We start from the raw sequence: 15,339 nt of genomic DNA, 5'->3' as shown, positions 1-15,339 counted from the left end.
ATGAAGGGAGACTTATACGCTCACAAAAAGAAATTGTAAGTTGTTGTTTGTTTTTTTTAAACTTATTTTTCGTATAATTGAAATATTAAGTTTTTGTACTTTTTTATTATACGTAAACTCTTAAGACTAATAATAAAAATAACTAAAACATTTATCAAAATATAATATTGAATAAAAATTCAATTGTTTTGAGTACAAGGTTTTGGTTATGAGTACAAGGTTTTACTACCTTGTAAAACAAAACTTTAATGTATTAAATTTCACAGTGACCCGTTGAGCCGAAACAGAGGATCAATAATAAGAAAGTTTAAAATTGACAGGAGAGAAAATATCAAAATATCTCCTGCCGCAATCAAAAACAACTTCAACAACATCAATAAGTCAAAAGTTGATGTAGAAAACGCCTGGTACCAAATAAAAGTATTTCGAGGCGCAGATGAAGTTGAAACTCAATTGATTGAAAAAATGAGTAAAATTATTGATGCTCCCATAGAATACAGGCAGTATCACGTTTTCAACGGTGATGCTAGTTTCTATGTGCTTGGAAAAGGCAAAGCAGATGCGCTGTTGAGTTGCAACCGTCAACTTACCAGCAGTTTCGGTGATGATATGCTGAAAGTAGTTAGGTACACAGCAAAGTCTGATGTTTACCGTGACGAGCAACTAGAAAGCATTAAGCAGTGCATCAAAAGCCGGGTCTATTTAGAACAAGGCGTTCTTGACTTGAGCGGTCTCAGCTTTGACAAAACTCTGAAGAAGCAAGGTATCAGAATTAAATTGCATAGAAGCGAGTATTTTACAATTATTGTAAAAACATTAGATTCGCTGTTCAGAGGAAGTGATCAAAATAAAAGAATCACAACATTAAATTTAGAAAAAAATAACTTAAGTTATAAATCAATTGGCTTTCTCAAAAACAGCCTCATTGATATGTTTCCCAATATTAACCGTCTCTCAGTTGCTGAAAATCACATTAAAATTGTAAAAGATTTGAAAGCATTAAGAGATTGGAATTTAATTGAGCTTAAGTTATACGATAGCAGTCAAGATGCAACTGTAAATGATATAAGCAACTGGCGGAAACTTTTTCCAGACTTGATCAAACTTAACTGCAGAGATTATGAGCCTCCAGTTAAAATAGATGTTGCAGAGTATGAAATACCAAAAACTATGGGAAGCAACTTTATGCTGCTTTCTGATAGTGCAAAAGAAGTGTTCATCAATCATGTCAAAAACTTATTCAGTTGCCTTGACAAAGTAAAAACCTCAGATGATGCAAGCAACTTTTACTGTAAAGATTCACAGTTTAGCTTGACAATTTCTAGCAATGATAAAGATTCTACAATGAAAAAATACTTGGAAGTGTGCAAGGAGTGCACACCAAACAACCGACAGAAAGTCAGAGTCGGTTGTAATAAGTCCGATTCCAAAAAGTATTACTTTGGGAGAGAGGAAATTGTGAAAGCGTTGCGCAAGCTACCCTTATCAAAACACATCATGGACAGCTTTGTTTGTGATGTCACGTTCTGCTCTAGTGAGTTCATCAGTTACGTTATCAGCGGCACTTTTGAAGAAGCCGGTGGTAAAGTTCGCGCCTTCACCAGAAGCATATCCTGCGCAATTTCCGCTGAAATTAAATTTACAATACTGAGCGACATGCTCCATATCAGGAACCAATCGGTCGCCGAAAAGAAAGAAAACGCCACCAAGGTGGCCGCAATCAACCAGTTGCCACGACCGCCGTGTGACGTGCGAACGGAGATGTTGAAAACTTTCATGAAAGACTCAGGAATGAACGAGAAATATTCGCACGAATGTCTGCACAACAACGGGTGGGATTATGATAAAGCCGGAAGAAATTTTATGGAACTGCACAAAAACAACCACATACCGCTTGAAGCATATCAATTCTAAAATACTGTTAACAAAATAAAAACAAAGAAGCTAAAACGAACTATCGATCTTAACTAAAAGCTTCTTTTCTTGTTATTTTTTCCCTTGATTTTAACAAATTTTTAATTGAGCTCTTTTATTTGTTGTTGTTTTCTTTTACAATTTTAATAAATTTTAATTAAAAAAAAATAAGTTTTTATATTATCAATAAGTATAAGCTAAAAAATGGTCTAAGTAAAATAAAAGTTTTCACTGATATATCCGCAGAAAAGAATGCGAAAACCTTTGATAGAAGAGTTTTTTATGCAAAGAAATTGATGTTTAGTATTAATTATCATAAAATAATATCTAATACAATAGAAATAAATTACAATAAATGAACTATTTTATATAAAAATAATACTTAGATTGCCTACTCCAAAACTATTTCATTTGCATTAAAACATCAAGGTCATATAATATAAAACATAAGGCTTTACTGTAACTCAATCATTTTAAATATCATACTTTCGTTTGGATACTTTCAGTTTATTATTATTATAGATAAATAGTTTAATTTAGACTACAGTCTAATATTTTAAGAAATAAAAGTGTTTGCACTGATAAATCCCATTGGTCATGTTTGAAAATAAACTGAACCGAGATTTGGCAAAATTTAGTTTTTTATTGAATATAAGACTGACATGTATAAAATTAAACAAAAACTAGAGGACGGCTTTCGATATTTGTGCAAAAGCTTATGCAAATTAGTTTTGTACTAGCTTAAATAGTTATATTTAGTTAGTTAAGTTTAGTATTCTGTCCTGGACATGACATTAAACTGTATCCTGGTGTATGACTCAATAACCGAAAGGTTTTTTCGTACATCAGGTCCTAGGACCAAATATTTGAGCGCTTTTTTTTTCGTACGTTCAATATTGTTAATTGTATAAAAAATTGTTTGTTCAAGTTCTAAAGTTGACCATGTTTTTATTATACTTTAGTATCTAAAAATAAATAGATATGATTTGGCTAGTACAATAAAAAAATAGTTTTACCTTTGAAAAAAATAATACATGAAAATTTATAAAAACTTATTGTTTATTAAAAGTTAAGCAAAAAAAGTCAGAACGTTGCTAGAAGTTACTTGCATTATTTATTGTTTTAACCCTGAGTACTGGTGCCAGACAAAAAAATGGCCATATTCGAATACTGACGCAATTGCCACTAGTTGGCGCAGTTTTTGTATAAATAGTTGAACTTATCAATTTTTTTTCATTTGAGTTTAGCAGTCATGAGAACAACATGTAAGTTTTAGTTTGTACGGAAGCTTACGTAAATTAGTTTTTTACTAGCTGAAATAGTCTTAAAGTTTAATATTGTTATTTTATATGAAAAATTGTTTGTTCAAGTTCTAAAGTTGACCATGTTTTTATTATACTTTAGTATCTAAAAATAAATAGATATGATTTGGCTAGTACAATAACAAAATAGTTTTACCTTTGAAAAAAATAATACATGAAAGTTTATAAAAACTCATTGTTTATTAAAAGTTAAGCAAAAAAAGTCAGACAAGTTTAATTTTGTTAACAAACCAAGGCACTTTTTGTTTGTTTTTAGTTTACATTATGATTAGGTTAGAATTAAAGCTAGCTAAAAGTGTATTGTATTAAGTGATAGATATCACTTGATGACTTTGATAAAATAGTTAGAAAAAATATAATTATAATATAATGTAAGATTAATATGACAAAGTTGTTTATAAGTAAATATAAAAACCTATAGTTATTGAGACGACAGGTTTAAGAAAATTCTCGAGAAAGGACATTTAAATTATAATTTAGTACTTATAACTAAATCATACTTGTAAATTAGTATTTTAGAGTAGTATTGCATCAGATATTCAGTCTAATTATAGCAGCACACCAAATAATAATTTATGTAAAATTTAGTTTGTGTTAAAAGCTTAAGTTAATTATGCTTCTTTTAACTTAAATAATTTTAAAGTTTAATGTTATAACTACAATTGTTTTAAAAATTATAAAACTATATTTGTTACTTATAGTTAGTATTGTGGGATTTAAAATATAACAAAGCAAGTTTCAAACTGAATTTACTCGTTATTTTAACAGTTTTTAACAGTTATTAACAGTTTATAATTACATTAACACAAATTAATTATGTAATTTTAAACTTTTGATCTTACTTAATTGATCTTACTTTTTATCTTACTCTGATAAAACCTAAAGCTACTTAATTAACGTTTATGATATAATTAGTTGCTAACAAAAGTAGTTGATAAGTATTAGCTGAAACATGTTTTACTTTTTTGCACAACAAAAATGGTTTTATGATACATGTCTCTAATTTTTATTTAATATATGTATTTTAGAAAAATGAATAGATGACTGTACTTAAACTAACTAGTGGCGTATTTTCAGAACAGCTTAGTAACATATAACGCAAATAAATAATGACAAATATGGAAGATTTACTGTCAAAAATGAAAAACATTACAGTTCAAAAGAAAAGTATTCAATTATATAAACCACCTAAAAGCAGAGGTAATGTTTACAGTGTTCTTATAAAATTATTAAGATGTTTTTTCTTACCGTTATTAAGTTATATAAGTTTTTAAGTTACCTAGGTAAATGTGTTTTTATAATATTTTTAGTCATGTAAATTAGCTAAACGTCGAAACAAACTATTTTTCAGAATCTCATAAAAAAAACAATGATCATGATGAAAGACTTAACATCTCATTACATCATGTTGATCACGGAGATTGTTACGAACCTAAGACATTAGAAAAATGTTCTACATCGTACAAAAGTGGTAGAAAACGTTACTAAAACAAAATGAAATGTTACAAAGTCAAGGGTCGTCTAGGAAAACAAAGGTTTTAATTAACAACTAGTTTAAATAGAATTAAGTTGAGTTATTTAAAAATGAAATTGAAAGTTGGTTATTTACAAAGTTAGCTTGAATACAAATATTGAATCGCAATGTTTTTAAATTATTTATTCAACAGTAGTTTGTTTTTCTCAATACTATACTTATGATATTCTATTTTATATTTAAATTTGAGACTACAGTAACTCAGGTTTTATAAATTGTTTGTAACGCTTTATAGACCGTTCCTCATGAATGGTATATTTTTTCGATTTGATAATGAAACTTTTAAATTGTTAAACAAAAACTATTTTAAAGGAAAACAGTTTATGACCGCCTTGGAAAACGACGACCACAAAATAATAATGATATAGATAATGACGGTTGTGTCATTATGAAGGGAGACTTATACGCTCACAAAAAGAAATTGTAAGTTGTTGTTTGTTTTTTTTAAACTTATTTTTCGTATAATTGAAATATTAAGTTTTTGTACTTTTTTATTATACGTAAACTCTTAAGACTAATAATAAAAATAACTAAAACATTTATCAAAATATAATATTGAATAAAAATTCAATTGTTTTGAGTACAAGGTTTTGGTTATGAGTACAAGGTTTTACTACCTTGTAAAACAAAACTTTAATGTATTAAATTTCACAGTGACCCGTTGAGCCGAAACAGAGGATCAATAATAAGAAAGTTTAAAATTGACAGGAGAGAAAATATCAAAATATCTCCTGCCGCAATCAAAAACAACTTCAACAACATCAATAAGTCAAAAGTTGATGTAGAAAACGCCTGGTACCAAATAAAAGTATTTCGAGGCGCAGATGAAGTTGAAACTCAATTGATTGAAAAAATGAGTAAAATTATTGATGCTCCCATAGAATACAGGCAGTATCACGTTTTCAACGGTGATGCTAGTTTCTATGTGCTTGGAAAAGGCAAAGCAGATGCGCTGTTGAGTTGCAACCGTCAACTTACCAGCAGTTTCGGTGATGATATGCTGAAAGTAGTTAGGTACACAGCAAAGTCTGATGTTTACCGTGACGAGCAACTAGAAAGCATTAAGCAGTGCATCAAAAGCCGGGTCTATTTAGAACAAGGCGTTCTTGACTTGAGCGGTCTCAGCTTTGACAAAACTCTGAAGAAGCAAGGTATCAGAATTAAATTGCATAGAAGCGAGTATTTTACAATTATTGTAAAAACATTAGATTCGCTGTTCAGAGGAAGTGATCAAAATAAAAGAATCACAACATTAAATTTAGAAAAAAATAACTTAAGTTATAAATCAATTGGCTTTCTCAAAAACAGCCTCATTGATATGTTTCCCAATATTAACCGTCTCTCAGTTGCTGAAAATCACATTAAAATTGTAAAAGATTTGAAAGCATTAAGAGATTGGAATTTAATTGAGCTTAAGTTATACGATAGCAGTCAAGATGCAACTGTAAATGATATAAGCAACTGGCGGAAACTTTTTCCAGACTTGATCAAACTTAACTGCAGAGGTTATGAGCCTCCAGTTAAAATAGATGTTGCAGAGTATGAAATACCAAAAACTATGGGAAGCAACTTTATGCTGCTTTCTGATAGTGCAAAAGAAGTGTTCATCAATCATGTCAAAAACTTATTCAGTTGCCTTGACAAAGTAAAAACCTCAGATGATGCAAGCAACTTTTACTGTAAAGATTCACAGTTTAGCTTGACAATTTCTAGCAATGATAAAGATTCTACAATGAAAAAATACTTGGAAGTGTGCAAGGAGTGCACACCAAACAACCGACAGAAAGTCAGAGTCGGTTGTAATAAGTCCGATTCCAAAAAGTATTACTTTGGGAGAGAGGAAATTGTGAAAGCGTTGCGCAAGCTACCCTTATCAAAACACATCATGGACAGCTTTGTTTGTGATGTCACGTTCTGCTCTAGTGAGTTCATCAGTTACGTTATCAGCGGCACTTTTGAAGAAGCCGGTGGTAAAGTTCGCGCCTTCACCAGAAGCATATCCTGCGCAATTTCCGCTGAAATTAAATTTACAATACTGAGCGACATGCTCCATATCAGGAACCAATCGGTCGCCGAAAAGAAAGAAAACGCCACCAAGGTGGCCGCAATCAACCAGTTGCCACGACCGCCGTGTGACGTGCGAACGGAGATGTTGAAAACTTTCATGAAAGACTCAGGAATGAACGAGAAATATTCGCACGAATGTCTGCACAACAACGGGTGGGATTATGATAAAGCCGGAAGAAATTTTATGGAACTGCACAAAAACAACCACATACCGCTTGAAGCATATCAATTCTAAAATACTGTTAACAAAATAAAAACAAAGAAGCTAAAACGAACTATCGATCTTAACTAAAAGCTTCTTTTCTTGTTATTTTTTCCCTTGATTTTAACAAATTTTTAATTGAGCTCTTTTATTTGTTGTTGTTTTCTTTTACAATTTTAATAAATTTTAATTAAAAAAAAATAAGTTTTTATATTATCAATAAGTATAAGCTAAAAAATGGTCTAAGTAAAATAAAAGTTTTCACTGATATATCCGCAGAAAAGAATGCGAAAACCTTTGATAGAAGAGTTTTTTATGCAAAGAAATTGATGTTTAGTATTAATTATCATAAAATAATATCTAATACAATAGAAATAAATTACAATAAATGAACTATTTTATATAAAAATAATACTTAGATTGCCTACTCCAAAACTATTTCATTTGCATTAAAACATCAAGGTCATATAATATAAAACATAAGGCTTTACTGTAACTCAATCATTTTAAATATCATACTTTCGTTTGGATACTTTCAGTTTATTATTATTATAGATAAATAGTTTAATTTAGCCTACAGTCTAATATTTTAAGAAATAAAAGTGTTTGCACTGATAAATCCCATTGGTCATGTTTGAAAATAAACTGAACCGAGATTTGGCAAAATTTAGTTTTTTATTGAATATAAGACTGACATGTATAAAATTAAACAAAAACTAGAGGACGGCTTTCGATATTTGTGCAAAAGCTTATGCAAATTAGTTTTGTACTAGCTTAAATAGTTATATTTAGTTAGTTAAGTTTAGTATTCTGTCCTGGACATGACATTAAACTGTATCCTGGTGTATGACTCAATAACCGAAAGGTTTTTTCGTACATCAGGTCCTAGGACCAAATATTTGAGCGCTTTTTTTTTCGTACGTTCAATATTGTTAATTGTATAAAAAATTGTTTGTTCAAGTTCTAAAGTTGACCATGTTTTTATTATACTTTAGTATCTAAAAATAAATAGATATGATTTGGCTAGTACAATAAAAAAATAGTTTTACCTTTGAAAAAAATAATACATGAAAATTTATAAAAACTTATTGTTTATTAAAAGTTAAGCAAAAAAAGTCAGAACGTTGCTAGAAGTTACTTGCATTATTTATTGTTTTAACCCTGAGTACTGGTGCCAGACAAAAAAATGGCCATATTCGAATACTGACGCAATTGCCACTAGTTGGCGCAGTTTTTGTATAAATAGTTGAACTTATCAATTTTTTTTCATTTGAGTTTAGCAGTCATGAGAACAACATGTAAGTTTTAGTTTGTACGGAAGCTTACGTAAATTAGTTTTTTACTAGCTGAAATAGTCTTAAAGTTTAATATTGTTATTTTATATGAAAAATTGTTTGTTCAAGTTCTAAAGTTGACCATGTTTTTATTATACTTTAGTATCTAAAAATAAATAGATATGATTTGGCTAGTACAATAACAAAATAGTTTTACCTTTGAAAAAAATAATACATGAAAGTTTATAAAAACTCATTGTTTATTAAAAGTTAAGCAAAAAAAGTCAGACAAGTTTAATTTTGTTAACAAACCAAGGCACTTTTTGTTTGTTTTTAGTTTACATTATGATTAGGTTAGAATTAAAGCTAGCTAAAAGTGTATTGTATTAAGTGATAGATATCACTTGATGACTTTGATAAAATAGTTAGAAAAAATATAATTATAATATAATGTAAGATTAATATGACAAAGTTGTTTATAAGTAAATATAAAAACCTATAGTTATTGAGACGACAGGTTTAAGAAAATTCTCGAGAAAGGACATTTAAATTATAATTTAGTACTTATAACTAAATCATACTTGTAAATTAGTATTTTAGAGTAGTATTGCATCAGATATTCAGTCTAATTATAGCAGCACACCAAATAATAATTTATGTAAAATTTAGTTTGTGTTAAAAGCTTAAGTTAATTATGCTTCTTTTAACTTAAATAATTTTAAAGTTTAATGTTATAACTACAATTGTTTTAAAAATTATAAAACTATATTTGTTACTTATAGTTAGTATTGTGGGATTTAAAATATAACAAAGCAAGTTTCAAACTGAATTTACTCGTTATTTTAACAGTTTTTAACAGTTATTAACAGTTTATAATTACATTAACACAAATTAATTATGTAATTTTAAACTTTTGATCTTACTTAATTGATCTTACTTTTTATCTTACTCTGATAAAACCTAAAGCTACTTAATTAACGTTTATGATATAATTAGTTGCTAACAAAAGTAGTTGATAAGTATTAGCTGAAACATGTTTTACTTTTTTGCACAACAAAAATGGTTTTATGATACATGTCTCTAATTTTTATTTAATATATGTATTTTAGAAAAATGAATAGATGACTGTACTTAAACTAACTAGTGGCGTATTTTCAGAACAGCTTAGTAACATATAACGCAAATAAATAATGACAAATATGGAAGATTTACTGTCAAAAATGAAAAACATTACAGTTCAAAAGAAAAGTATTCAATTATATAAACCACCTAAAAGCAGAGGTAATGTTTACAGTGTTCTTATAAAATTATTAAGATGTTTTTTCTTACCGTTATTAAGTTATATAAGTTTTTAAGTTACCTAGGTAAATGTGTTTTTATAATATTTTTAGTCATGTAAATTAGCTAAACGTCGAAACAAACTATTTTTCAGAATCTCATAAAAAAAACAATGATCATGATGAAAGACTTAACATCTCATTACATCATGTTGATCACGGAGATTGTTACGAACCTAAGACATTAGAAAAATGTTCTACATCGTACAAAAGTGGTAGAAAACGTTACAAAAACAAAATGAAATGTTACAAAGTCAAGGGTCGTCTAGGAAAACAAAGGTTTTAATTAACAACTAGTTTAAATAGAATTAAGTTGAGTTATTTAAAAATGAAATTGAAAGTTGGTTATTTACAAAGTTAGCTTGAATACAAATATTGAATCGCAATGTTTTTAAATTATTTATTCAACAGTAGTTTGTTTTTCTCAATACTATACTTATGATATTCTATTTTATATTTAAATTTGAGACTACAGTAACTCAGGTTTTATAAATTGTTTGTAACGCTTTATAGACCGTTCCTCATGAATGGTATATTTTTTCGATTTGATAATGAAACTTTTAAATTGTTAAACAAAAACTATTTTAAAGGAAAACAGTTTATGACCGCCTTGGAAAACGACGACCACAAAATAATAATGATATAGATAATGACGGTTGTGTCATTATGAAGGGAGACTTATACGCTCACAAAAAGAAATTGTAAGTTGTTGTTTGTTTTTTTTAAACTTATTTTTCGTATAATTGAAATATTAAGTTTTTGTACTTTTTTATTATACGTAAACTCTTAAGACTAATAATAAAAATAACTAAAACATTTATCAAAATATAATATTGAATAAAAATTCAATTGTTTTGAGTACAAGGTTTTGGTTATGAGTACAAGGTTTTACTACCTTGTAAAACAAAACTTTAATGTATTAAATTTCACAGTGACCCGTTGAGCCGAAACAGAGGATCAATAATAAGAAAGTTTAAAATTGACAGGAGAGAAAATATCAAAATATCTCCTGCCGCAATCAAAAACAACTTCAACAACATCAATAAGTCAAAAGTTGATGTAGAAAACGCCTGGTACCAAATAAAAGTATTTCGAGGCGCAGATGAAGTTGAAACTCAATTGATTGAAAAAATGAGTAAAATTATTGATGCTCCCATAGAATACAGGCAGTATCACGTTTTCAACGGTGATGCTAGTTTCTATGTGCTTGGAAAAGGCAAAGCAGATGCGCTGTTGAGTTGCAACCGTCAACTTACCAGCAGTTTCGGTGATGATATGCTGAAAGTAGTTAGGTACACAGCAAAGTCTGATGTTTACCGTGACGAGCAACTAGAAAGCATTAAGCAGTGCATCAAAAGCCGGGTCTATTTAGAACAAGGCGTTCTTGACTTGAGCGGTCTCAGCTTTGACAAAACTCTGAAGAAGCAAGGTATCAGAATTAAATTGCATAGAAGCGAGTATTTTACAATTATTGTAAAAACATTAGATTCGCTGTTCAGAGGAAGTGATCAAAATAAAAGAATCACAACATTAAATTTAGAAAAAAATAACTTAAGTTATAAATCAATTGGCTTTCTCAAAAACAGCCTCATTGATATGTTTCCCAATATTAACCGTCTCTCAGTTGCTGAAAATCACATTAAAATTGTAAAAGATTTGAAAGCATTAAGAGATTGGAATTTAATTGAGCTTAAGTTATACGATAGCAGTCAAGATGCAACTGTAAATGATATAAGCAACTGGCGGAAACTTTTTCCAGACTTGATCAAACTTAACTGCAGAGATTATGAGCCTCCAGTTAAAATAGATGTTGCAGAGTATGAAATACCAAAAACTATGGGAAGCAACTTTATGCTGCTTTCTGATAGTGCAAAAGAAGTGTTCATCAATCATGTCAAAAACTTATTCAGTTGCCTTGACAAAGTAAAAACCTCAGATGATGCAAGCAACTTTTACTGTAAAGATTCACAGTTTAGCTTGACAATTTCTAGCAATGATAAAGATTCTACAATGAAAAAATACTTGGAAGTGTGCAAGGAGTGCACACCAAACAACCGACAGAAAGTCAGAGTCGGTTGTAATAAGTCCGATTCCAAAAAGTATTACTTTGGGAGAGAGGAAATTGTGAAAGCGTTGCGCAAGCTACCCTTATCAAAACACATCATGGACAGCTTTGTTTGTGATGTCACGTTCTGCTCTAGTGAGTTCATCAGTTACGTTATCAGCGGCACTTTTGAAGAAGCCGGTGGTAAAGTTCGCGCCTTCACCAGAAGCATATCCTGCGCAATTTCCGCTGAAATTAAATTTACAATACTGAGCGACATGCTCCATATCAGGAACCAATCGGTCGCCGAAAAGAAAGAAAACGCCACCAAGGTGGCCGCAATCAACCAGTTGCCACGACCGCCGTGTGACGTGCGAACGGAGATGTTGAAAACTTTCATGAAAGACTCAGGAATGAACGAGAAATATTCGCACGAATGTCTGCACAACAACGGGTGGGATTATGATAAAGCCGGAAGAAATTTTATGGAACTGCACAAAAACAACCACATACCGCTTGAAGCATATCAATTCTAAAATACTGTTAACAAAATAAAAACAAAGAAGCTAAAACGAACTATCGATCTTAACTAAAAGCTTCTTTTCTTGTTATTTTTTCCCTTGATTTTAACAAATTTTTAATTGAGCTCTTTTATTTGTTGTTGTTTTCTTTTACAATTTTAATAAATTTTAATTAAAAAAAAATAAGTTTTTATATTATCAATAAGTATAAGCTAAAAAATGGTCTAAGTAAAATAAAAGTTTTCACTGATATATCCGCAGAAAAGAATGCGAAAACCTTTGATAGAAGAGTTTTTTATGCAAAGAAATTGATGTTTAGTATTAATTATCATAAAATAATATCTAATACAATAGAAATAAATTACAATAAATGAACTATTTTATATAAAAATAATACTTAGATTGCCTACTCCAAAACTATTTCATTTGCATTAAAACATCAAGGTCATATAATATAAAACATAAGGCTTTACTGTAACTCAATCATTTTAAATATCATACTTTCGTTTGGATACTTTCAGTTTATTATTATTATAGATAAATAGTTTAATTTAGACTACAGTCTAATATTTTAAGAAATAAAAGTGTTTGCACTGATAAATCCCATTGGTCATGTTTGAAAATAAACTGAACCGAGATTTGGCAAAATTTAGTTTTTTATTGAATATAAGACTGACATGTATAAAATTAAACAAAAACTAGAGGACGGCTTTCGATATTTGTGCAAAAGCTTATGCAAATTAGTTTTGTACTAGCTTAAATAGTTATATTTAGTTAGTTAAGTTTAGTATTCTGTCCTGGACATGACATTAAACTGTATCCTGGTGTATGACTCAATAACCGAAAGGTTTTTTCGTACATCAGGTCCTAGGACCAAATATTTGAGCGCTTTTTTTTTCGTACGTTCAATATTGTTAATTGTATAAAAAATTGTTTGTTCAAGTTCTAAAGTTGACCATGTTTTTATTATACTTTAGTATCTAAAAATAAATAGATATGATTTGGCTAGTACAATAAAAAAATAGTTTTACCTTTGAAAAAAATAATACATGAAAATTTATAAAAACTTATTGTTTATTAAAAGTTAAGCAAAAAAAGTCAGAACGTTGCTAGAAGTTACTTGCATTATTTATTGTTTTAACCCTGAGTACTGGTGCCAGACAAAAAAATGGCCATACTCGAATACTGACGCAATTGCCACTAGTTGGCGCAGTTTTTGTATAAATAGTTGAACTTATCAATTTTTTTTCATTTGAGTTTAGCAGTCATGAGAACAACATGTAAGTTTTAGTTTGTACGGAAGCTTACGTAAATTAGTTTTTTACTAGCTGAAATAGTCTTAAAGTTTAATATTGTTATTTTATATGAAAAATTGTTTGTTCAAGTTCTAAAGTTGACCATGTTTTTATTATACTTTAGTATCTAAAAATAAATAGATATGATTTGGCTAGTACAATAACAAAATAGTTTTACCTTTGAAAAAAATAATACATGAAAGTTTATAAAAACTCATTGTTTATTAAAAGTTAAGCAAAAAAAGTCAGACAAGTTTAATTTTGTTAACAAACCAAGGCACTTTTTGTTTGTTTTTAGTTTACATTATGATTAGGTTAGAATTAAAGCTAGCTAAAAGTGTATTGTATTAAGTGATAGATATCACTTGATGACTTTGATAAAATAGTTAGAAAAAATATAATTATAATATAATGTAAGATTAATATGACAAAGTTGTTTATAAGTAAATATAAAAACCTATAGTTATTGAGACGACAGGTTTAAGAAAATTCTCGAGAAAGGACATTTAAATTATAATTTAGTACTTATAACTAAATCATACTTGTAAATTAGTATTTTAGAGTAGTATTGCATCAGATATTCAGTCTAATTATAGCAGCACACCAAATAATAATTTATGTAAAATTTAGTTTGTGTTAAAAGCTTAAGTTAATTATGCTTCTTTTAACTTAAATAATTTTAAAGTTTAATGTTATAACTACAATTGTTTTAAAAATTATAAAACTATATTTGTTACTTATAGTTAGTATTGTGGGATTTAAAATATAACAAAGCAAGTTTCAAACTGAATTTACTCGTTATTTTAACAGTTTTTAACAGTTATTAACAGTTTATAATTACATTAACACAAATTAATTATGTAATTTTAAACTTTTGATCTTACTTAATTGATCTTACTTTTTATCTTACTCTGATAAAACCTAAAGCTACTTAATTAACGTTTATGATATAATTAGTTGCTAACAAAAGTAGTTGATAAGTATTAGCTGAAACATGTTTTACTTTTTTGCACAACAAAAATGGTTTTATGATACATGTCTCTAATTTTTATTTAATATATGTATTTTAGAAAAATGAATAGATGACTGTACTTAAACTAACTAGTGGCGTATTTTCAGAACAGCTTAGTAACATATAACGCAAATAAATAATGACAAATATGGAAGATTTACTGTCAAAAATGAAAAACATTACAGTTCAAAAGAAAAGTATTCAATTATATAAACCACCTAAAAGCAGAGGTAATGTTTACAGTGTTCTTATAAAATTATTAAGATGTTTTTTCTTACCGTTATTAAGTTATATAAGTTTTTAAGTTACCTAGGTAAATGTGTTTTTATAATATTTTTAGTCATGTAAATTAGCTAAACGTCGAAACAAACTATTTTTCAGAATCTCATAAAAAAAACAATGATCATGATGAAAGACTTAACATCTCATTACATCATGTTGATCACGGAGATTGTTACGAACCTAAGACATTAGAAAAATGTTCTACATCGTACAAAAGTGGTAGAAAACGTTACAAAAACAAAATGAAATGTTACAAAGTCAAGGGTCGTCTAGGAAAACAAAGGTTTTAATTAACAACTAGTTTAAATAGAATTAAGTTGAGTTATTTAAAAATGAAATTGAAAGTTGGTTATTTACAAAGTTAGCTTGAATACAAATATTGAATCGCAATGTTTTTAAATTATTTATTCAACAGTAGTTTGTTTTTCTCAATACTATACTTATGATATTCTATTTTATATTTAAATTTGAGACTACAGTAACTCAGGTTTTATAAATTGTTTGTAACGCTTTATAGACCGTTCCTCATGAATGG

At 28.6% G+C, this 15,339-nt stretch overlaps 3 protein-coding genes across 3 annotated transcripts; all 3 read left to right on the top strand.

Moving 5' to 3' along the window:
* LOC145842287 (nuclear RNA export factor 1-like) lies at positions 1-1,914 on the top strand. The gene is made up of 3 exons (XM_082949710.1): positions 1-35; positions 321-791; positions 921-1,914. The coding sequence occupies exons 1-3, from the start codon at positions 1-3 to the stop codon at positions 1,912-1,914; spliced, it is 1,500 nt and encodes a 499-aa protein (XP_082805836.1).
* A 3,244-nt stretch (positions 1,915-5,158) lies between these two features.
* On the top strand, positions 5,159-7,072 carry LOC145842286 (nuclear RNA export factor 1-like). Its single transcript, XM_082949709.1, has 3 exons — positions 5,159-5,193; positions 5,479-5,949; positions 6,079-7,072. Exons 1-3 carry the CDS (start codon positions 5,159-5,161, stop codon positions 7,070-7,072), a joined length of 1,500 nt encoding a protein of 499 aa, XP_082805835.1.
* Positions 7,073-10,316: 3,244 nt separating this feature from the next.
* LOC145842285 (nuclear RNA export factor 1-like) lies at positions 10,317-12,230 on the top strand. Its single transcript, XM_082949708.1, has 3 exons — positions 10,317-10,351; positions 10,637-11,107; positions 11,237-12,230. Exons 1-3 carry the CDS (start codon positions 10,317-10,319, stop codon positions 12,228-12,230), a joined length of 1,500 nt encoding a protein of 499 aa, XP_082805834.1.
* The last annotated feature ends 3,109 nt before the right edge of the window (positions 12,231-15,339 follow it).

This window comes from Thalia democratica, chromosome 8, assembly GCF_965202585.1.
Source record: "Thalia democratica chromosome 8, ktThaDemo2.hap1.1, whole genome shotgun sequence".
In the NCBI taxonomy this organism is placed as follows: domain Eukaryota; kingdom Metazoa; phylum Chordata; class Thaliacea; order Salpida; family Salpidae; genus Thalia; species Thalia democratica.
Note: the sequence above shows the minus strand (reverse complement) of the source record. Positions and strands in the feature narration are given on the sequence as shown.